Genomic DNA, 23,769 nt, shown 5'->3' on the forward strand with positions numbered 1-23,769 from the left:
GAGGCAGCAGAAACAAATTAGCTTACCTGCTAGGTTATTAACCATGTTCCCCGATAGTGGGGGGCCTGTCAACTAAACATAATACATAAGAAGTGCTATCGTGAATTTTTAAAAAAGTTGCCGCATGAGATAAAAACGTTAGGTGTGTAATTATTTGATAAGTTGCTTATATGAAAATATTCAATAAACATTATGAAAGTACTTGGGGGCAAATTTAAACTCTTAACAAATTCACATGGGAGTAATGAATTAGTTTTTTCAACCACTCTTTCACTAGATATCTTACCTGATGTTTGTGATCTTTTTTTTTATGCTACCAGCAAGACAATTACAGCCAGAGCATTGTCTGTTGATGCCATGGCTGCTACACAGGACTGAAGAAAAAGACTGTATCGTCAGTGGTGGAGGTTTGCCTGTGCAGGCTGACTATGCAGGCATAACTGCGCAGGTGTAACTGAACGTTAGTGGCAGCCCTTAGAGGCAGGACCTCTACAGTAGAAGAACACTGGGAGGGGAACCTCCCTTTGCCTTTCCCAGGTAAGCGGACAGGTAGGCCGGCATCACCGTTCCGGGACCCTGACACGTACAGGAATGGGCAGGGAGCAAGTGAGTGCCTGCACACTCTGAACTCACTCTCTCCTGTTGGGCCGGGCCTGGGTCTGTAGAGTGGGGACCCTTACCGGCCTGGGAAGGTGAATTCCTGTATCGGTACCAGTTCACCGGGGGTCTGTGGAACCCCAGGCAGCGGTTGCTCCCGTGCAAACAAGATATCCTGCAGCCTTTTCCGTGGAAGGAGGCTGGCTGTCAGAAGCCCTATGGGACTTCTTAAGGTTGGGAGAGACAGCCTTCTTCTTCCTCCACTTGCTAGCTTTGGAAGAAGGGAAGGAGGTGGAAGCACACAACAAAAAGATGACAATGATAACTCCTGATCCCTCTTCTTTGACTGCTTCTTCTGATCGCGGCAGGCCTTGGACAACAGGGTGTGGAGAAGGACATCACCAAGCAACAATGTCGAGGGAATCACTTGAGAGCACACTACTGGAGGCATGACAAAAGGAACCACTGCCGTAGTGGTGGCTCTCGAACCAGTGGATATTGTGACCACAGACATAGTCACAGTCACTTTAGCAGCAGTCACAGGAAGGGTCTTGGAGGCCCTCAAGTGGGATATCAAACCCTCCACACTCAGCTCCCCCAGGAGGCCTAGGGAGGTCATAGCCCCCAAGCCCCTCGGGCTCCACAACACCTGAAACAAAAGTTGGGTTATGGGAGGCACTCTTCCTTCGCCCCAAGGGGGATAACTCCCACTCCATGTAAATGGAGACTGCCAGAGAAGAGTTGTACCAGGCAACTGCTTTTTTTTTTTTTTGCCCCCACCCACGCCAACTCTCTACTGATGAAGCAATAGGAGACAGCGAAGGGGAAACCGCTCCCTTAGGGGTAGCAACAGCAGGAGGAAGCATGGCCAGGGGCAAGAAGGATTGAGAGAGAATCCTTTTTGTCACTGGCGTAGTATTGCACCCCGAAGACAAGGGAAAACTTTCCTCTCTCTCACTTCTTTTTCTGGCCAAACTGCACCCACAGTTAAGATGGCCAGACATGACACTCACTGCACGGGCCTGATTGGTTGCAGTTATGCTTTCAGCACACACAACAAACAAAGAGTATGAGGGTCTATTTCCATTGAGGAAAGGAACCGATTACAGGATTTGTTAATTCCTTGGCAGCGCCTCATAACACACAGTTTCCTCTCCTTAGGCTGATGTAAATCAGGGGTTTGCATTATTAATACATAAAGCAAACAAACACTCATATAAACAACAGAAAAAGTCGAATGGCACCTGGGCAGAGAGCGTATCAGACATCTTCACACGACAGCAGCCGAGAGCCAACTGGGGTGCAGACCGACAAGTGGGTGGGGCTTGCCCCCTGCCGTCGGTAACTAACTACCTTCTTTGAAAGTTAACGGCTGTTCCAGCTCCCATTTGCAAGCAATATCATATGTAAAGACCAAAGGTTTGTAATTGTGTAGGAAAAAATTGCAAAAATAATACTCACTGCAACAGGGCCTTAAAAGCTTGTGGCTGAACATCCAATATTTCAACTGGTTTGTCACCTTTTTCAGCCATTCCACCAAAAAACATTGCCTCAAAGACAGGAGATGACATGGCAAGGATGAGACGGTGTGCTTGCAATGTCTGGGAGAATAGATCAAGATGAACAGTAATTTTAAATTCTCTATGAATCTAAATAGTGCAATTGAATATAAAATCAAGTTAATCATTATGATAATTAAGGCAACATATACAAATGAAGAGCAACTTTAGAGCCCAATTTGGAGATACAATATTAGAATACCCATCCACTAAATTCACCAAATACAATATTTATTCTAAAAGAGATATTTATTTTTGTTTTCTATACAGATGATAAATGTATGTATTATCTCATTTAACTTTCCAAGCCTAAAAAAAACAATGGCTATCTAATGTCACAGTAAAGCACTACTGTATTCACATGTAACTCTAGAAACTGAGGCAACCTACAGCTGCTTTTTGCAAATTATAAATCTTGAATAACAATTACAGTAGTATTTTTCCTAGGTATACAAACCAGAGCCTTTTACAGCTGTATCTTTCTTTCAGTGTAAACTCAAAGCCAGTCAGAACTTGGTAACAAGGTAGTTAACCAGGTGGTTAACAGACCTGGTTAACAGGTGGTGATGGGGAGTGAGTGGGGAGTATCCCTCACACACACATTGACTGTTGTTCTAACTTTTCCTTTAGCTACAGGGACTGAGAGAAGTGGCTGAGGTGGGAAAGAATACAAAAGGCTCAGGTTTGTATACCTAAGGATAATACCAATTATTATTAAAAAAAATCTATTTGTCCCTGGATATACAATCCACTGCCTTATATCTAGGAGACTTACTACTCTGGAGGGAGGTCAGTCCCCACAACAAACAGGATTGCCTCGCAAGCAGGGAAAGTCATGACTCCTGTAACCTGCTACCAAATGAGAAAGGGCACTCTTATAATGAAACACTAGGGGAGCTATGATGCTTCCCATAAAAAATTCATGTTGGAAGGCAGTTTAGACCTGGCTAAAGCCCAGCACTAGGTGCCGGGTGAAACTCGACCATGTCCCCCCTCCCCACTGTTATAAGAGAGAACATGGGAGACGCCTCTCCGTCATCAACAAGGAGAGGATGCCCAAAATGTAATCGCCTGTTACCCCGTGTGTACTTCGGCCAAGATGCTGCTCTCAAAGAGCGAATAAGGATGGAATGGAACAGTCTTCCCATTCCCACCCCCAGACTTACATCATGCTTAGACAAGCAGACAAGAGACTGACTTTGTCCAAAACAAAGCTCGGGTGACAACACAACTTGATGGGGAGCCACTACAGGTCCCAGGTAGTCTGAAATGCTACACACCAGCTCTCATTACCTAGAAACCAAAAAGTTTTATTAAACAGTAAAGAAAGGACCAAAGCCCTTAACATTAAGAGGCCTCTTACAAAAAGAGAACTACAGTAATCTCCTCCTAAGAAGGGGTGATGGTCTGTTTGAACCCTACATGAAGCCTAAAGAAAGTTTCGGGAAACTCCTTCTTGCTCTAACCTGTAATAATGAAAGATTAAAACACACAGACTTCAGGAATAGACTTTTCAAAAAGTACTGAAAAGAGTGCAGAGGGCAAAGCAGTATTTCATTTCAAACTGATCACCATAGACTGGAGGGAAGGAATAGAGAAAAATGACATTTTTATAAAAATGGTATTTTCATAATAAAATTAAGTTTCATATATACTTACCAAGTAAAATTTTTAGTTCGCAGTAGCGATTCATTTGTTTATAGTGTAGGTAACTACCCCACCCTCTATCAAGGAACAATAGGTACAACAAAACAGAGATAGTCACTTCTTTTGCGTTTAATGTCCATCAAAGGTGAGGAAGGAGGGCTATGATCTTGTAATTACTTGGTAAGTATATATGAAATTTAATTTTATTAAGAAAATACCATTTTCATATATGTAACTTATCAAGTAATTACAGTCATACCCCAAACTTATGCCACGTTAGGTTCCAGAATCCCTCATGCAAGGCGAATTTTCGCATAAGTTTGGCACAGTCTCTAAAAATCCTAATAAATGCTTTTTCTAAAGTTTAAACACTACATATAACCCTAATCATGCTCCCAAATTATTAAGCTAAACTTTTAAATGAAATTAAAGTTACTGTAATTTCATTTAAAAGTTAGCTTAATACATTACCCTTAAAAAAAGAAATAAATGGTTGACATAAAAATAGAGCTGGAAGAGAATTTCTCTCTCTCCCCCCTTCTGACCGATCTATTTTTAGAAGTCTTCTCAACCTCTTTTTAAAAACTTCTTTACTCTACGTTACTTTCTCTTTGTTCTGAAGTGCTTTTTCAAGAACAACAGTGTTTTTTATTTGGACTAACACAACTCTTAGTTATTATGTCCCTATGTTTTAGAACGTATTTGCCACATCAGCGCATTTACAGTTTATAGATGGTACAGGTAAAATTAGATCAATTTAAACTATCTACTGTACAGGTAAAGACGTACTATCTACTGTACAGGTAAAGACATACAGAGAAATAAGTTGTAAAAATGTGTGCGTGCTAACTACAAGAGAGAGAGAGAGAGAGAGAGAGAGAGAGAGAGAGAGAGAGAGAGAGAGAGAGAGAGAGAGAGAGAGAGAGAGAGAGAGAAAGAGAAGGGTTGTCCTTACTTAAGAGAGTGAAATTATTTATCAATTATTATGGAGACAGAGAGAATAACACATAAGAGAGAGAGTTCTCCTTACTTGAAATATCAAGTTAAATTATTTATGAGATATTACTGAGACAGAGAATAACATGAGAGAGAGAGAGAGAGAGAGAGAGAGAGAGAGAGAGAGAGAGAGAGAGAGAGACAGAGAGAGAGAGAAATTATTCTTACATTAGATGTCAAAAGATGGAAATGCATGATTTATGAAGGAAAAAGGAAAAAGAGAGAGAGAGAGAGAGAGAGAGAGAGAGAGAGAGAGAGAGAGAGAGAGAGAGAGAGAAATAAAATAGTACCAGAATTATAAAATTTATACATTTCTATAGTAAATTAAGTGATATTTTAAACAAACAAACCTTTGAAGAGAGGGGTGAGGGCAAAGCTGTCAAATATGTCAATTGTTGCCCACAGCCTGTCAAAGGATTCCTGGTACTCTCTCTCTCTCTCTCTCTTTCTTTCTTCTTTCTTTTTCCTTCATAAATAATGAATTTCCATCTTTTGATATCTAACATAAGAATAACTTTCTCTCTCTCTCTCTCTCTCTCTCAAGTTATTATGTCTCCATAATAATTCATAAATATTTTAACCTGATATTTCAAGTAAGGACAATCTCTCTCTCTCTCATGTTATTCTCTCTGTCTCCATAATAATTTATAAATAATTTCACTCTCTTAAGTAAGGACAACCCTTATCTCTCACTCTCTGTGAATTCACACAACTTGAATCATGTAAGATTGCTGAATCCCACAGACTTCTGGACAGACATCACTCCTTTCATGGTGAAGGAGCACCATAACTCCCTCTTCTTCAATACTCCAATGGCAAAAAGACCCGCTATTTCAGAGGAGCCATCCTTCACTGCCTTATCTGCACAGGATAACACGCCCAGCCAATCCGCTGACAAATCAGTCGCTACAGCGTCGTGATCTTCAATTTCTCTAACGAGCGCTCTTATCAAGCAGTCCAGAAAGCTAAACACTTCCAGTACTTTGAACAAGTGCTCCACAAGGTGGTCGAACTCCAATGAAGCGAAGAAAACCTTAGCTGATGAAAATGCCAAACGTTGGGCTGGGTATCAAACCTGAGAAGTCACCTTGGGAAGAGGCAGCACCTCCCAAGGATGGAGCCTCTCCAGTCGAGTAGGAAGAGATATCTCCTGGGTGTCAGTCTTGCAGGGGGAAAGGCAAAAGTGGCCTTCCCTTGCTCCCTCTTCACAGACAACCAATCCTCTACCTCCTTGAGCGCCTTTCTTATAGACAAAGAGAGAGCCATCTTAGGTAGGCGCGAGCTAGAGTCTGCTTGGTTCCTCATAAGAAATGTGGAAGCGAGTGACACTGGAGCAGTTGGTTGGAAGTGAGAGGGGAAGGTTGCCAAAAAAAAATACCTCATCAGGGAAGCATATGCTGTAGGAGGAGGCTCTTGTATTACTTCTTTCACTGCTGAAAAAAACAGGAGACAATGGAGGGTCTAGAGAAGGCTTAAGCAAAGTGGGAGCCTTATGAAGTAGGCCCACTACATCTAACTGCTTCTTAATAAGAGGGAAAGAAGGATCTTCAGGTACGAGAGTGGGTGAAGAAGACGTAGGCGGACGTTCAGTAGACATCGGGTGGTCAGCTGGTACCAGCCGCCCAGATGGTGCTAAGTGCTTAGAAGCTGGTGCTGAGCTGGCTCGAGGCAGGCACTTGGGGGAGCAAGGCGGGCACTCTGGAGTCCGAGCTGGGCACTCAAAGACTGGGAGGTGCTCTGGCAAACATTCTGGCTGCTCATGTGGGCACCCAGAAAAAGAAGAACATTTCTTAGAAGAGTGCTTAGGAGCTGAGTACTTGAGTACATAAGTTCTGCATGAGAACACTCGAGTGAATGCCAAATGGGGCTGTGCCAAGTACTGCAGCCTGGTTGCAGGCTAGGAGAAGGGGTCTCCAGCATGCTTCAGAGAGATGAGAGAGGCCTCTCTACCATAACATCTCTTGAAGGGACAAGATTCTCCTGTGAAGCGCCAAAAACGCCTCTCATTCACACTGGAGTCACTATCGCAGTCAGATGATAACTGGTGGAAGCTCACTGTGACACCTTTCCAATGGCTGTCAGAACCACAAACCACTGAATCACATGAGGGGGCAACTGCCCATGGGCAAACCCAGCTAACCTCCTTTGGACCTCTGGTATGTCTACTCCCAGGATCAGGGGGGTGTGACAGTGACCTACATCTGGGAGCGTCAGCGGGACGGACAGCCACCTCCTCCACTGGCACTGACACTGGCACTTGCACTAGCACTTGCTTAATACTCTGTGCTTTGTCCATGAAGACCTTAAGCAATTCACCCAACTCTGACACACTATTAACTACAAGATCAAATTTGCAATCAAACTTACTCTCAAGGCTGGCTACGGCATCGGGTTCGGAAGCCTGGGAGCTAGGAATACAAGTTGATGGAAAATTACTAGGATGACTAAGGATGGGGGATAAAACAAGGGCAGGAAGAAGTAATGTTACAGTCAGTGAGTTGAATGTTAGTGACAGGTTCTAAACTCTGGGAGCTATTTTTGGCTTTAACAGCTGCCTTCCTCTTCCTTTCTCTACTAATTCATCCAAATGAGACCTATTTATTATTAAAATAGTTTAACCAGACCACTGAGCTGACTAATCAGCTCTTATAGGGCTGGCCCGAAGGATTAGGATGAAATGCCAGGTCTAGGCCATAGGCCTAGAACTGGGACCAAACAGGTCATTCGCATGATGATGAATAAATGACAATGAAGTTTAAAAGAAAAAAACTGTATAACAAATACGCTTTACTCTGAAACGCATGAATACAATAAATACATTTGCTAGTTTCCATGCATACAAAAAAAAATTAAAGATTAAAAAGAATAAAATAAAATTTCATAAAAATCAAAAATTAAAATTCAGAATTACAATTTTTTCTTTCTTAAATGCCCTACAGGCTTCTGTATTTTCATTATTTACTTGGATTTATATTTTGTCTATCAAGTTACACTTTTTAATGAAAAGATAAAATTGGGATGACTGAAAATGTATAAGATTCTGATAAAATTTCCCCCATTGACTTATTTCCAAAGGTTGATACTCGCTGTTGATTATATTTTGGAAAGTCGCACAGCACATGTTTGACTGTTATCAACACTTTGCATTCTGGGCATTCGGGAGGAGGGCCACATGGACTGTTCATCAAGTGTCCATGTGTCAAACGACTATGGCCTATTCGCAGACGCGTCAGAATTACTTGTGTTTGTCTCTCTCTCTGACATGATGAGCTCCATTTTCCAACGCTGGATTTTATCTGTTTCAATTTATTATTTATAGGTTCCTCATTCCATATGTTTTGCCATTTATTTATAATGATTGTTTTTATATCTGTTATGTAATCACTAATTGGGATTTTTATATTTGCTCTTACCATGCGGACTGCTTCTTTAGCTGCTTTATCAGCTTCCTCATTTCCTTTAATCCCTACATGGGCAGGGATCCAACATATTTCAATATTTTTTCCATTATTATTCAATTTGTGGAGTTCATATTTAATTTCCTGTACAATATTATTTTTTGAGTAGTAACCTTGAACGGCTTCTATAGCGCTTCTTGAGTCGCTAAAAATAACAAAATTATTGAATGTTACTTGCTTTATAATTTTGATGGCTACTGCGATTGCACATAACTCTACTGTGACGACTGAGGCATTATTAGGCAAAGATAACTGATATGACTTGTTCTGGGATATAGCTGCATATCCTACTCCATGTTGTAATTTAGACCCATCTGTATAAATCGCGTAATGTGAATGCTTTCGTCTTATATGATCTATGGTTTTTTGTCTATGGTGTTCTGGGGTATATGAGGAACTTTTTGATAAATATTTCAACTGAGTGCAAGTCCTTATTTTATTCATAGTCCCATGGGGTGGTAACTTCACTACTGGAGATACTTGTATATCTATATTCAGTGATTCAAACAATCTATTAGCTCTAATTGGGAAAGGAGGTGGATGATTGTTTATAAATATATCTCTTAGATCAAATAGAGTTTTTGTTGGTGAATCACTTGCCTTGATTCTTAATGCACTTTTCATTGTTATGAACTCTCTATGGAGGAACAGTGGTAGTTTGCTACATTCGACTTGTACTGAGGAGACTGGTGAGGATCTAAATGCTCCTGTGCATATTCTTAGTCCTTCATTGTGAATCGGATCTAATATTTTCAGTGCTGCTTCTGACGCTGAACCATATACTTCACTTCTGTAGTCAATGATTGATAACACTGTTGCTTTATACAGTATGGTAAGAGTATGTCTATCAGCTCCCCAATTTGTGTGTGATAGTTTTTTAATTAGACTTAGCGCCCTTTGGCATTTTGATTTTATGTAAGTTATATGGGCTTTCCAATTCAGGTGTGCATCAAATGTTAATCCTAAAAATTTTGCAGTTTGGTTAATTGGTATATTATGGTTTCTGATTTTCAATTCTATTTCTTCACCTTTTTTCCAGTTTTTATTTTTATAAAACATGACAGCTTGAGTTTTTTCTATGGATAACCTAAAGCCTACAGATGAGGTCCATTCATCTATTTTTATTATGGTTTTAAAATGAGACCTAAGAACCTTCCATTTCTTCTCATCCCATCCATCACAAGTGAGATCTACTGAACACTTGTCCTTTACATTTTGCACAGATGGTATGACTATCGTAGGTTACTTTGGTCATCCAGGTCTTGCAACCCTCCCTAAAATATCTAATACTTGGTGAACTACAACTGGACATCACGAAAAATAAATTGCAAAAATCCACTAGGCTAAGCTGAAATGCTACCAAATCATTGGAAAAAAGCACAACTCTTGACGAATCTTCTCATCCCAGCAGACCCTTGGGAAAAATTTTAGGGCACTCATGTGTAGTCTTCCCAACCCTACAAACTGTTCCATGGACACCAGGGTGCCCTGTAGACTCATCCATTGGGTAGCTGAGCAAGAACGAAGGGAAAGGAAAAGATTGACTTTCCTCAGGCAGTCCTCTACTCTTTTGGGGGATGGAAAAGCCTGAAAACTCTGAGAGTCTATCTTCATCCCCAGATAGAGAATTTCCTGAGAAGGAGCCAGCTGGGATTTCTGCAGGTTTAACGATAAACCCGGGTCTTGCATCAGTAATAGGGTTTTTCAAAGGTCCTCTATGCACCGTTCCTTTGTAGGTGAACGAAGTATCCAATCGTCCATATAGAGCGAGATGTTGATGCCCAATGAATGGAGCCACCTTGCCAGGGAAGTGAGAACTCGTGTGAAAACTTATGGGGCTGTTGACAGGCCGAAACATGGCTCAAAACTGAAACATCTGGTTCTTGAAAACAAATCTGAGGTACTTCCTCGCATCTTGATGAATGGGAATGTCGAAGTACGCTTCCTGCATGTCGAGGGAGACCATCCAGTTTCCCTGATGAATGGATGCAAGGATGGATTGGGCTGTTTCCATATGGAATTTTGTCTTTTCCATGAAGAAATTCAAGCACTCACATTGAGACCTGTCTCCATCCTCCTGTAGACTTGGGTATCACAAGCATACAGTTGTCAAACCCCTTCGACCTGATATCCTCGACTACCTCCATCGCCCCTTTTCTGAGGAGGGAAGAGACTTCCTCTGAGAGGGCTGAATACCTCTCCAATCCTGCAGAGTAGGCCATCAATGCAATGTGGGTGTTGACTAGGAGAGGCCTCTCCCAGAAGGGGATAGAGAGATGGGAGAGGCCTCTCTACCTTGACGTCTCTTCAAGGAACAAGATTCTCCTGTGAAGCACCAAAAACGCCTCTTATTCGCACTGGAGTCACTATCGCAGTCAGATGATAACTGGTGGGAGCTCATTGTGACACCTTTCCAATGGCTGTCAGAACCACAAACCACTGAATCACATGAGGGGGTGACTGCCCGTGGGCAAACCCAGCTAACCTCCTTTGGTCAACTGGTATGTCTACTCCCAGGATAAGGGGAGTGTGACAGTGACCTTCGTCTGGGAGCGTCAGCGGGACGTACATCCACCTCCTCCACTGGCAATGACACTGGCACTTGCACTAGCACTTGCTTAATACTCTGTGCTTTGTCCATGAAGACCTTAAGCAATTCACCCAACTCTGACACAATATTAACTACAAGATCGAATTTGCAATCAAACTTACTCTCAAGGCTGGCTATGGCATCGGGTTCAGGAGCATGGGAGCCAGGAATAGGAGTTGATGGAGAATTATTAGGAGAACTAAGGATGGGGGATAAAACAAGGGCAGGAGAAGAAGGAATGTTACAGTCAGTGAGTTGAATGTTAGTGACAGATTCTACACTCTGGGCTCTATTTTTGGCTCTAACAGCCACCTTCCTCTTCCTATCTCTATCTAATTTATCCAAATGAGACCTAATAACCTCCCATTTCTTCTCATCCCATCCATCACATTCAGCACAAATGAGATCTACTGAACACTTGTCCTCTACATTTTGCACAGGTGGTATGACTATCGTAGGTTACTTTTGTCATCTGGGTCTTGCAACCCTACCTACAATATCTAACACTTGATGCACTGGAATCAGACATCACGAAAAATAAAGTGCAGAAAATCCACTAGGCTAAGCTGAAATGCTACCAAAACAATCAATACTTCACCAAATCCTTGGGAAAAGCGAAGAAAAAACCTCAAATTCAACCACCAAAACATTCGATGTTGATGTTGTAGCCGGCAGTCGTTGTACCTATTGTTCCCCGATAGAGGGCGAGGTGGTTACCTACGCTATAAACAAAGTTAAAATTTTTAACTGCCGCACCAACAGAAAGTACAGCAATGTAATTACTTGGTAAGTTACATATATGAAATGAAGTTTTATATAACTTACCCAGTAATTACTTAGCTAAGAGTTTCTACTCGCATGGCAGCTTGAATTTGATATTCGCAGCAGCGATTCTTTTGTTTATGTAGGTGAATAGCCCCGCCCATTTTTGGGGTAAGAGAGGAACAACTCAGCCAAGAGCTTCAATTTGTTTATGCTTAAAATGTCCGTGTGAGGGTAGGAGGGTGGGCTCCGTCTGTAATTACTGGGTAAGTATACAAAACTTTATTTTATTATAAAAATGTCATTTTTATATAAGTAACCTACCCAGTAATTACTTAGTTGAACCCACATTGACAGGTGGTGGGGATTCATGGACATCTTGTACCCCAAAACATTAATAAGGTTAATGAATTTGAGAACAGAAAATAGGCTAGCATTGATACAATGCTTGTTGTTTCCTTACCTGGTGAGCGAGCTACTGCAGGTAGATACTGACTCTGGTTGGTGCCCATCTCAACCTTGTAGTGGCGTGGTGGTATAGCCAGGAGCGCCTCTGCTCCCGTGGGGACTTTGTAACGAAGGAGTAATCTGATAGCTGACGAAGTATTAGTAGGGGCTTTGTGGCAAAGGACATTTGTGATGGCCAACAAATGTTCAATATTTGCCCCTGCCCAGGGCACAGTACCACAATCAAGAACAACCAGACAATGCTGCCAGCTACACCATATAAAAACAATATAACCACTACCCAACACTAAAAAACTGGTGGACACCCCAGGTACAGGCAGTCCCCAGTTATTGGCGGGGTTCCATTCTGATGGAGTGACAATAACCAAAAATCAGCGATTTTTGGGGCGGTTATCAGTGCTGAAAAGCGACAAAAATCGCTGATTTTCAGTTATTGGCACCTCCATTATTATGTATGTTGATTTTCAGTTATCGGCGCCTCTGTTATGTATGTATCAGCGCCAATGCCCAATTATCGGCGCCGATAAGTGGAAATCAGCAATTTTCAGCGCCGAAAATTGATGATTTTCATCGCTAGACAAGCGCCGTAAAACCAGATCGCCGATAACTGGGGATATCTGTACATAGTAACCCCCAGGCTCCCTTAGGACTCGGCACCTATGTCAAGGCGAAAAGACAGCCACGGACAAAGGTCCTAGGGTAATGTAGTTCTCACAGACCATTTCTACGTCTCGCAAATAATGCATAGCAAACGCTGACTTGCATTTCCAGTATGTTGCTTGTGGAAAAGACAGGGATAGATTATGCTTAACCCTTAAGGGACGGATTGAGCCTGAGTGTGAAAAAAACAGGATTAGGGAGGAAGGCAAACCCTACTGTCATGGACCCTCCAAGTGGCTAAATCTACCATACCTTAGAGATAAGTATATTAGCAAGTATAAAGGAGAATGAAACAGCTCTTGTGTAACTACCAGATGCTGCTGCATGTCTGATGAAAACAGTATTTATAGCAGCAAGGAAAACACAACCTAATTCCTTGCAAGAAGGCTTATTTGACTGATGAGTTTGAAAATACAAAATAAACATATAGTCAGCAACCAAAAAAGGAAAAGGAATACTCCAGTTTAATCAATAAAGGTTCAAATGGCAAAGTTGGGCAGAGTTGTGAAAGACATTTGGACTCAACAGCAGCCAGAAACAAAGTGGAGTGCATATCAACAGGTGAGCGGGGCTTCACCCCGCCTGTCGGTGGTTGAATACCTTGTCTGTAAGTTTGAATGGCCACTCCAGCTCGCATTCGCAAGCAAAATCCTATGTAAAGAACAAAGGTTTGTATTTGTATAAGAATTGTGTAAGAACAAATGGGTAATTGAAATTGGCTTATATTCTGAAGGGCATGAGGAGGGACTTAGTCCCTTAGGTAATGAAGCAATGTTTTCTATCCTGTCAACAGAAGGATAATTTGCAAATCCAATTAATCTTCTGAAAATAGTAACATAAAGAGCAATGAAATCAGCATTCTTCTTAAAAAAGGTGGGAAGGAGCCCATTAGGGTCTATGGTGCCATAATTGTCAAGGCCTTTGCTCACAAAGACTTGACTCAAAAGTTCTGCCTTCTGTTTTGAGCAATATTCAGCAGTTCTATCAGCTCTAAGGGGAGGCATGCTTGACTCAACTCCAAATAGTGATGATTTGAGGGTAGACCACTACTTATGGTCATCACCACTGGAGAGAAAATTCTTCACATCCTCATTATAAGCTCTCAGCTCTTCTCTCACAGACAACCTGAGCTTGAATTCATCAGCATAGACAACTCCAACAAAGAGGAGAGGTTTAACTCAGTAGGAAAAATGATATTTTGATAATAAAATTAAGTTTCATTATATACTTAACAAGTAATTACATAGCAATAGTTTGTGGCAGCCTTTTATTTAAAAAATCATGGTCGCACTTTGAGTGTCTAGTGTAGGTGACAAGCCCTACCTACTAATGGGAGTACTGGAAACGACTTAGCAGATAACCTCATTCTGCTTCTCTCTTATATCCATGAGAGGGGAGAAAAGCGGGCTCCGATTCTGAAATTACTTATTAAGTATGTATGAAACTTCATTTTATTATGAAAATATCATTTTCATATAAGTAACTTACCAAATAATTACATAACTGAATCCCACATTGACTGGAGATGGGATAGAAGGACATATTCTATTCCAAAACATTAAGGCATGGTAATGACTTTGAAATAAAAAATTTGCAAGCATTGGAACAATGCTTGACGTTTCCTTACCTGGAAAGAGAGCTACTGCAGGCGAATACTGCCTCTGGTTGGTGCTCTTCTTAACCTGCACTGGCATGGCAGTTGAGCCATGGGCCGCCTCTACTTAAGTGGGAGCCTTGCAGCGGGAGGATAGGCCTGATCACTGGCAAAGCATGCACAAGAGCCCCTGCCCTGGGCACATCACCAGGTATAGAAAAAAACCAGACAACGCTGTCACCTACACTGAAAACATCACAACCCATCCACTGAGACTGGCGGGTACTCCAGATACATTGTATCCCCTGGCTCCCGAAAAACCTCGACACCTTACTTCAAGGCGAAGAGATAGTAAGAGAAAAACAGAGATTCCTGTGCTTCCTTCCCCAATACCATGCCAGCCACTGACAAGGCCCCAAGGCACTGCAATTTTCAAACAGTTTCAACTTGTTGCAAAGAGTGAGACACGAAGATCAGTTCACACTTCCAGTAGGTTGACTGCAGAAAGAAAGTGAGGGACATATTGTGCCTGAAAGCTGATGAGGTAGAGGCTGCCCTAACATCATGAGCTTTCCTTTAAAAGTAGGCAAATGTCCTCCTAAATCTGAGAGTGCACCTCAGAAATTAAGTCTTTCATGAAGAGGGACAAGGTGTTCTTAGTTCGAGGGTGAGACAGGTTCTTGACAGAACACCAGAGTTTACTGGATGGCCCTCTGATCTTCTCAGTCTCCTGGTCAGGTAATACCTTAAGCCCTAGCAGGACAAATAACTCTCTCTTCTTCCTCAGAGCCAAGGAAGTCCGTTAAGTTCTTAATGGAGAAAGAATGGGGCCAGGGCTTGGATGGGTCCTTGTTCTTGGCTAAAAATTCAAGGATTAAGGAGTAAACTGCATCTCCTTGTGAAAAGCCTACACTTTTATCGATGGCTTGGATCTTGCTAATATGTTAGCAGTAGCCAAGGCCACAAGGAAGAGAGTCTTCTGAGTAAGGTTTCTCCGAGAAGAGGAACGTAGGGGTTCAAAAGAGGGACCTGTCAGCCACTTCAACACTACAGTACGTCAGGTTCAGGAGACTGGATCTTCCTTCCTTTGCTTGGACGTATCAAAGAACTTGATGAGGTTGTTAAGATCTGGGTTTGATGAAAGATCCAGGTCCCTGCTTTAAACACCGAGTTAAGCATAGCCTGATACCCCTTAGTGGTGGAGGACAAGAGAATCCTACATCTCTTCAGATAAAAGAGGAAATCCGCAATTTGGGTCGCAAATGTCTCAGAAGAAGAGACGTTGTGTCTGGGACACCAGCTTCGGAAAATCGCCCACTTAGCCTGGTAGATGCGGCTAGAAGATTGATGCCTGCATCTTGCAATACCCTCTGCAGCACATCTTGAAAACCATTTCACTATGACAAGCTTCCAAACAGTCTGAAGCCTGTCAGGGCAAGAGCGGACAACCCTTGGTGGCATCTCTCAAAGTGAGGTTGTCTGAGTAGACACGGTTTTTGGGGAAGGAGTCTCGGAAAGTCCACCCACACGTAGCAGGTCCTGGAACCATTCTTTCATGGGCCAGAATGGGCTATGAGGGTCATCGTAACATTGAGATTAGCCCAAAACCTGTTCAGCACTTCCCTGACCATGTTGAAGGGCAGAAAGGCCCAGAGGTCCAAGTTGGACCAATCTTGCAGCATGGTGTCTGTTGCCCATGCTAGAGGGTCTGGGGCTGGAGAACAAAAGAAAGGAAGGTGATGGTTCCTTGAGGTGGCAAACAGGTCCAATGTCGGCCTGCCCCATAGTTTCCACAGATTTCGACAGGCCTGGGGATCCAAGGTCCACTCGGTGGGAAGGACCTACAATCGACAGCTCAGTTCATCTGCCAGAACATTTAGTTTGCCCTGAATAAATCGAGTGACTAGAATCACTCAATTTTGATCTGCCCACAGTAGGTCTCTTGGTGTCTGGTAGAAAGAACATGATCAAGTGCTGCCTCGCTTTTGTATGTACATTAGAGCTGTGGTATTGTCTGAATGGACTACCACAGTCTTGTTGTGAACTAGGGTCAAGAAGCACTGAAGCCCTAAGTGAATTGCTTTCAGCTCTCTAACGCTGATGTGAAGGTTCTGTTCTTCCAGCGACAACGTCCCGGAAAATTCCCAGTTCCCCAAGAGGGCTCCGCAACCTTGATCCGAGGCATTTGAATAGAAGTCTAGGTCTGGGCTCAGAGTATGAAAGGACTTTCCTTCTGAAAGTCTGTTCGGACAGCCACCATTGCAGGTCCGACTTGATCTCTGGGTTTATGGGAAACGAGTAGGTGTCCGGCTATTTCTCTGTCCCAGTTGGCCCTGAGTTAGAATTGCAAAACTCTCATATGAAGTTTGCCTAACTTGACAAACGTCTCGATGGACAACAGGGTCCCCAGTAGGCTCAGCCATTGATGGGCCGAGCAAGATGAAAGGGCTAGAAACTTGTGGACCATCTCAAGGCAGCTGGCAATTCTCTGGGCAGACAGAAAAGCCCAAAAAGTCCAAGAGTTGAGACTAATCACCAAATAGTGGATCTCTTGCAACAGGGCCAACTGGGACTTCTGAAGGTTGATGATAATGCCCAGTTCCTGAGTGAGGAGAAGAATCTTGTTCAAGTCCTTCATGCACTTTTCCCTCAAAGGGGATCGAAGAGGCCAGTCGTCCAGCGAGGACTCAAGTGGACACTTGAGGTGCCTTAGAGAGGACGAAGCAAAGAGCCCAAAACTGGAAGATTTATCTGCCGCTGGGCACTTGGGAGCTGGTGCTCAGAAAGTAGCACTAAGAGCTAGAGAGGAGACAGGCATTTGGATGCTGACGTGGGCCGCCTGAGAGTGTGTCCTGAAAGACGAACCTTAGATACTTCCTGCTGGAATCCGGATGGATAGGAATTTGGAGGTATGCATCCTGCATATCCAAGGTTATCATCCAATCGCCCTGGTGAATGGATGATAAGACCAACTGGTTTTTCTCCATCTTGAACTTCATCTTCTGGATGAAGAGATTGGGGATGCTTATGTCACAGACTGGTCTCCAACACCCAATGATTTGGGGACCAAAAACAGATGGTTGTAGAAGCCCTCTTAGGTGATATCTTCGACTTCTTCTATGGCTTTCTTTATAAAGAGAGAAGAGACCTCCTCCACAAGGGCCAAATGTTTCTCCAAGCCTCTTGAGTAGGTCCTCAATACAATGGGAGAAGTGACTAAAAGGGGGCTCTACATGAACAAAATGGAATAGCCCTCCTGCAGAACCTTGACAATCTACTGTTCTGCCCCCTCTGATACTTCACTTCTCCCAAAACTCAAGTAGTCTGGCTCCCACTTGTGCACAGACTTCTTCCTCATTTCTTGGGCAAGGACTTGGTTGAGCTCCTCTTGATAGTTCTGGCCAAGAAGCAGACATTGGAGCAGGACATAGACTGTGACTTGGGCTTACTCCCACAAAAGGGGTGTTGCTGGAGAGGAGAGACCGTCTTATAGGAACAAATGCATATGAATCCTTGGGGCATTTGGAAGAATAAGTCATAAGATCCTGAGTCGACTTCTTTTGGAGGTCCGACTTCTGGGTCTGAGTGACTCCTTTAGTGGTAAGGGAGCATAATTCTCTTCTTCAAAACCCCCACACTCATGAAAAGAATTTTCACTGACAAAAACACCAAGCATCAGGAGGAGGGAGCTTCCCCAGTGGGGTAGGAAAGATGCCTCCTACGGACAAAGCGCGACGGAGGAAAGGCGAAGGAAGCCTTACCTTGCTCCCTCTTAGCAGAAAGCCAATCTTCAATCTCCTTGAGTGCCTTCCTAGAAAATGAGGAAAGCACCATTGTGGGAGCCTAGATCTGTCATCTGGATGGCTCCTCATCAGGAAGGCCAAGGCAGGCGAGGCCAGGGCAGCTGGTGCCAAAAAAGGTAGGAAAGCTCGCCAGCAAATACTGAAGGAGAGCTGCATAGGCTAGGAGACCCACGGTTGGAAGTGGGTGCTTGGCACTCTGAGCAGGAGACTGGTACTGAAGAGTTGGTGCTGGGTGCTCGGGAGCTGGCGCAGGGCACTTGGGAGCTGGTGCCGGGCGCTTGGGAGCTGGTGCTGGGCGCTTGGGAGCTGGAGCCAGGCACTCGGAAGCTGGCATCAGGCACTTGGGAGGTGGTGCAGAGCATTCAGGAGGAGCCAGGCGCTTGGATGATAACGACAGGTGCCTGAGAGGGTCTGTTGGGTGCTTGGGGGACAAGTAAGGGTGCTCAGCAACTGGGCACTCAAGAGGGAAGGTCTTGGGCTGTCCCATGCAGAGAGTGGATGTTAGACTGAGGCAGAGACAGAGGGATCTATAGTGAAACTGCAGAAAGGCTGGGCTGAGATTCGCCTCCTTATACTGCTCAACAGAAACTAGAGAACGGCGTGCAACATCCTGCACATGCCTCTTCATAGGGCAAGACTCATTAAGATAGCACTTGTGGCGCCTCCTGTCAGTGCCGGAATCTTCAGAACTGGTGCACATCATTCAAGACGCCTTTCCAGTGGCTGTCTGCCAATACCTGGAAACGCGCAACAGGCTCGACTGAGGGGCCAGCTACCCAAGGGCAAACCTCATCGGCCTCCCTTGGACATCTGGTATGTCTTCTCCCAGGTTCAGGGAGCAGGACAGAGACCATCTGGGAGAACTGGCGGGATAAAAAGCCACCTCCTCCACTTGCACAACACTGTTACCTGTCAAGACACCTTTCCAGTGGCTGTCTGCTGATACCTCAGAACACACAACAGGTTCAACTGAGGGGGCAGCTACCCGTGGGCCAATGCCCACTGGCCTCCCCTGGACTTTCAGTATGTCTTCTCCCACGTTCAGGGGAACAGGACAGTGACTTTGTCTAAGAGAACCGGTGGGACAAGTAGCCACCTCCTCCACTTCCCTGTATTCACTACTAGGTTAAATTTCTTGTCAAACCTAGACTCAAGACTGGCAATGGCAAGGGTTGGAAGCAAGGGAGCCAGGCATGGGAGTTGGTGGATTAAAAGTAGGAGGGCTAGTATCAGGAGAAAAAGTGGGAAGGTGGGAAGAAGGAATAGCAGGGCTATCTTCTAGCCTAGGCTTAGGTATAGATTCTAGGCTAAGTGAAGCACATTTCTTGGCTCCAGAGGCTGCATTCTTCTTCCTATCCCTTGCTTGTCTTCCACTTATGCTCATCTGGTGCCGGGTGCTCGGGCCAATCATTACTGGGCCCTACACTTACTGCAAATTATATGAGAGTCGTATGAAGACTTAATCAACCTGGTTTTACAACTTTCACTACGGCAGCGAAAACCAGATGAACTTGAATCAGACATAATAATAACAAAAACTAGAAAAACTGATCCTGAAAGCTATCAAAGCTTGAAGGCTACTCAAAATAAGTGATAATACTTCACCAAAATCCAGTTACTCAACTGAAAACCAATGAACAAAAGCTGCTGCTGTTTACTCGAGAGCCGACAGAAACAGAATGAGGTTATCTGTTAAGTCGTTTCCAATACTCCCACTCCCATTAGTGGGTGGGGCTTGTCACCTATACTAAACAATCGAAGTGCTACCGTGATTTTTTAAATCAAAGGCTGCTGCATGAGTTAGAAACTATAGCTATGTAATTACTTGGTAAGTTACTTGTTACTTATATGAAACTAAAAAGCCAAAAAATGACAAATTTTTAATTAATTTGTATTTTTCATAGCTAACAAACCTGCAGTCTTAACATAAGGATAAACTCTTCTAGCACCAGCTGGAAACTGGTAAAAATCATATTGTAGTACAAGGAATTGGTGGCAATGGGTTCAGGCAATGGGATGAGAGAAGACACATCCGGCGACCTCCTCTCACCCATGATGCCGTGACACATTCAGTTTCTTCCAGCCCAGGTAACCAAATTGAGGGGAGGCAGAGGTGGGCAATATATGTTAAGACTGAAGGTTTGTTAGCAATGAAAAATACAAATTAACTAAAAATTTGTTATATGTGCTCTTGGTGAGAGGAAAGCAAGTCATGAACTGACTGGAGGTTCTGCATACCTGGTCTCACTTCCTGGCTAAGGGAAGGCAAAGGAAGGAGATGTAAGCCTCTGATCTGTTGGATAAATAGTTTATCAAACAGTCACTCTACTAGGCTAATACAGTGTACATTGTATACAGTAAGTGCAAGTTAAAGAGCTCTATCTGTTCATACAACAAACCTATGTTAGCCACCAATTATGTTTATTATCATTCCTCTCTCCCCTTGTTAGAGAGAGGAAGGACTAGCTTCTGAGAGTATTAAATTCTTTAATGACATATACAAAAACAAAATGACCACTCACTCACCTGTATCTAACCAGTTCCAGCACATGATGGATCACTCTTCTCACTGCCCACTGGTAAAGAAGAAAAGGAGAAAGAAAAGAAAAAGAGACCAGTCATCTCATTCAATCTCCATTTCTTACCATCATCTTAGTTAAGATGCAAACTGTCCCACCAGGGTCACTGGATGAGCTACACAACTTGTTCAACAGCCACCACCAGACTCAAGGAAAAAGTATCCAAGGACCTGTGAACAACATCCCAGAGACAGAAGGATGTGAAGGTGGTTTGACGAAGCCAAGTACCAGCCTTCAAAATCCTATGAACAGCAAGTTCTTTTTGAATGCCAAGGAGGGACCCAAACTCCTGACATCATGTGTTCTTGCATGCACTGTGTCAGCATTAGAGGCTGAAGAACTATAAGCATATCTGATGACCTAACGGAGGTAAAAGGAGATGTTGTTCTTGGACACTTCTTGTTCCGGCCTGTACTAACAAAAAGTCTTCAACACCTAGGTCTGAGGTGACGAGTCCTTTTAAGGTAACTATGCAGTGCTCTGACAGGATATAAAAGAAATTCATCCAAATCGTTATCAACAAAATCTCCCACGGAAGGTATTGAGAAGGACTCAAATCTGTCATCATGAGCTGAGGGATTATGAGTCTTAACTACGAATTCTGGGATAAATTCGAAGGCTACGGACCCCCAACCCCTCATGTGTTTAACAATAAAAGAGGGACAATGAAGTTCACCCACTCTCTTTGAAGAAGACAGTCTTGAGAGTTAAGTTCCTGTCTGGTGATTGCCACAAAGGTTCATATGGAGCACAAGTGAGGCTCCTTAGTACCAGAATCAGGTCCCAATTAGGTGGTTTAAGTTCTCAAGGAGAACAAGACTGATGAAAACTTCTGAGCAGCATTGAGATTTCCCATGAAGAGGACAGGTTTACATCTTTCAAATGTAGGACCAAACCCAAAGAAGCTCTGTAGCCTTTGATGGCAGACACAGAAAGATGTTTCTACCTGCGGAGAAAAATGAGGAAGTCAGCTACCTGCCGAACAGAAGTTCGAACCGGAGAGGAACCCCTTCGACGACACCAATCACAGTAGACAGCCAATTTTCCCTGGTACATGGCTGAAGATGATCTTCTGAGATAGCTAGATATCCCTGTCGCTGCTCTACAAGAAAAGCCTCTAGCTCGCAGGAGATACTCAATAGTCTCCAACCGTGAAGAGATAGGGATCATACTGACTGGTGAAATCTCTCGAATTGAGGTTGGCAGAGAAGGTTGTGTCATAGGGGGAATTTCTCTCGGGACTGCTGACAGAAGGGTTAGCAGATCTGGGAACCAATCTGCATGGGGCCACATGGGAGCTACTAGGGTCACCCTGAGATTCTTGGATATCATTACCCTGTTCAAGACTTGATGGATCAGGCAAAATGGGGGAAAGATGTAAACTTCCAGATTGCCCCAAGGATGTTGAAGGGTGTCCTCTGCCACAGTGAAGGGGTCTGGAACCATAAAACAATAGATGTCTAGCTTTCTGTTGAACCTTGTGACAAATAGGTCTATCATGGGCTTCCCCCATAGTTGGAAGAGCCTGTCCGCTATCCCCTGATGCAGAGTCATTATGGCCCCCTCGCAGGAACTGCTGGGGAGTTCCCAGCATAAAGCTGTAGGGAGTGCACTGCAATAACTGGTGGAGCGCTCCAAGCGTAAGGCTATAGGGAGTGCATCGCCTATCAGGACAGGCATACATGTGGCTGACAAGGAGGGTGGGCAAAGCAGTCCTCACAGCGCCTTGACTAGGAAAACAGCAGAATGGGATACCATTCAGCAAGAGCTCTAAGAGGAACCTCCAGAGTCAAGCAAAGAGGGAGGTTACTAAACACTACTTATCACCTTTTAGTTTGGGAAGGTAAAAAAATTAACACAACCAGGGTGTCCCACAGGTGGTGCAACTTACTGCCATCACCAATCAGAGGACTGAAAAAGCAAAAGCAGTTTTCTGTAAGTCATGTCTCTAACAATTACGACTGGGAATCCCAAAACTCAAAAACTTCTCCACCAAAGCAGAGAACATGGACAATTACATCCCAACATCCAGACTCTGATGGCTGGGCTGATCTGCAATAACATTCCACTTGTATGACATGCATACTGCAAACAATCCAATGGCATGAAAGACTTTACAACTGATCTGAAAAACCTGCAACCCCTCCAAGAACGGAGCAATGCAGATGAACCAAGTCCAAAATACACAAACCTGATACGATGCTATCCTCAGGCATGGGTCCTTCCCCCTTTCAGACATTTCCAAAACCGAGGCAATGACGAAGGCAGAGAAAAATGACACCCTTTATGAGGTTTCAGTCACTTGAGGAAAAGAGAAATTCTCCGTAACTCTAAATTTACAAGAATAAGACTGTAAGGAGGAATAAAACAAACAAGACATTCATTCACATATCATGAGCTACTTCATGGTGACAGAAGATCTAGGACCACCAGCCAAAGTAAATATAGCTGTTTCTACCCGGACAGGAACTGTGCCAATCTCTCTCAAAGCTCACTCACATTAGAGTTCCATTAATAAGCACTTTCCACTGCTGAACATCAGCAAGCCCAGGTACTTTACCGACAGCTTGGGGATGTGATCAGATTTCACCCAACTAATCACAAACCCCCGTCTCTGACAAAAAAAAAAACAAGATGTTCATCATGGACCTGAAGGAGTCACACCTCTGAAGGTGTTAGAGACCAATGAAATAGGCTAATACCTTTAAAGGACCCAGGCCAAGTTTAAGGAGTAAGAACAAGCAAATAAGAATTTGTTACACAAACTTGTTAGGGGAGAGAAATTGAACGTTGGTCTCTAACCCCCTTGTCGTGTTCCCCAAAAGGAAACTCAACTGTTTGACCGGGGAACCAGTGCTCTAATCGTGGCAGCAAGAATAGCCACTCTCAGCTAACCCCCTCCTTCCTCTCTCCTCCTCACCTGGCACCACCAGAGGGAGATGGATGGGGCAAAGCAACCCTCTCTATTGCACTAAAGGATGAATTTTGGGGTTCACATCTGAATTACCAAAGAGCTTCTTCAAAATATCAGACACAGAACGCTTTCCCAACCCTAC

At 43.6% G+C, this 23,769-nt stretch overlaps 1 protein-coding gene across 7 annotated transcripts in view; it reads right to left on the bottom strand.

Moving 5' to 3' along the window:
• LOC136848877 (BTB/POZ domain-containing protein 6-B-like) overlaps positions 1-23,769 on the bottom strand; it is a 309,776-nt gene that overhangs the window by 169,330 nt on the left and 116,677 nt on the right. For all 7 annotated transcript variants that reach the window (XM_067121709.1, XM_067121737.1, XM_067121734.1 and 4 more), the window contains exon 3: positions 2,059-2,198. In XM_067121709.1, coding sequence (XP_066977810.1) covers positions 2,059-2,198 — 140 coding nt within the window. The remainder of the gene's footprint in view (positions 1-2,058; positions 2,199-23,769) is intronic.

This window comes from Macrobrachium rosenbergii, chromosome 2 (genome assembly GCF_040412425.1).
Source record: "Macrobrachium rosenbergii isolate ZJJX-2024 chromosome 2, ASM4041242v1, whole genome shotgun sequence".
NCBI classification, from domain to species: Eukaryota; Metazoa; Arthropoda; class Malacostraca; order Decapoda; family Palaemonidae; genus Macrobrachium; species Macrobrachium rosenbergii.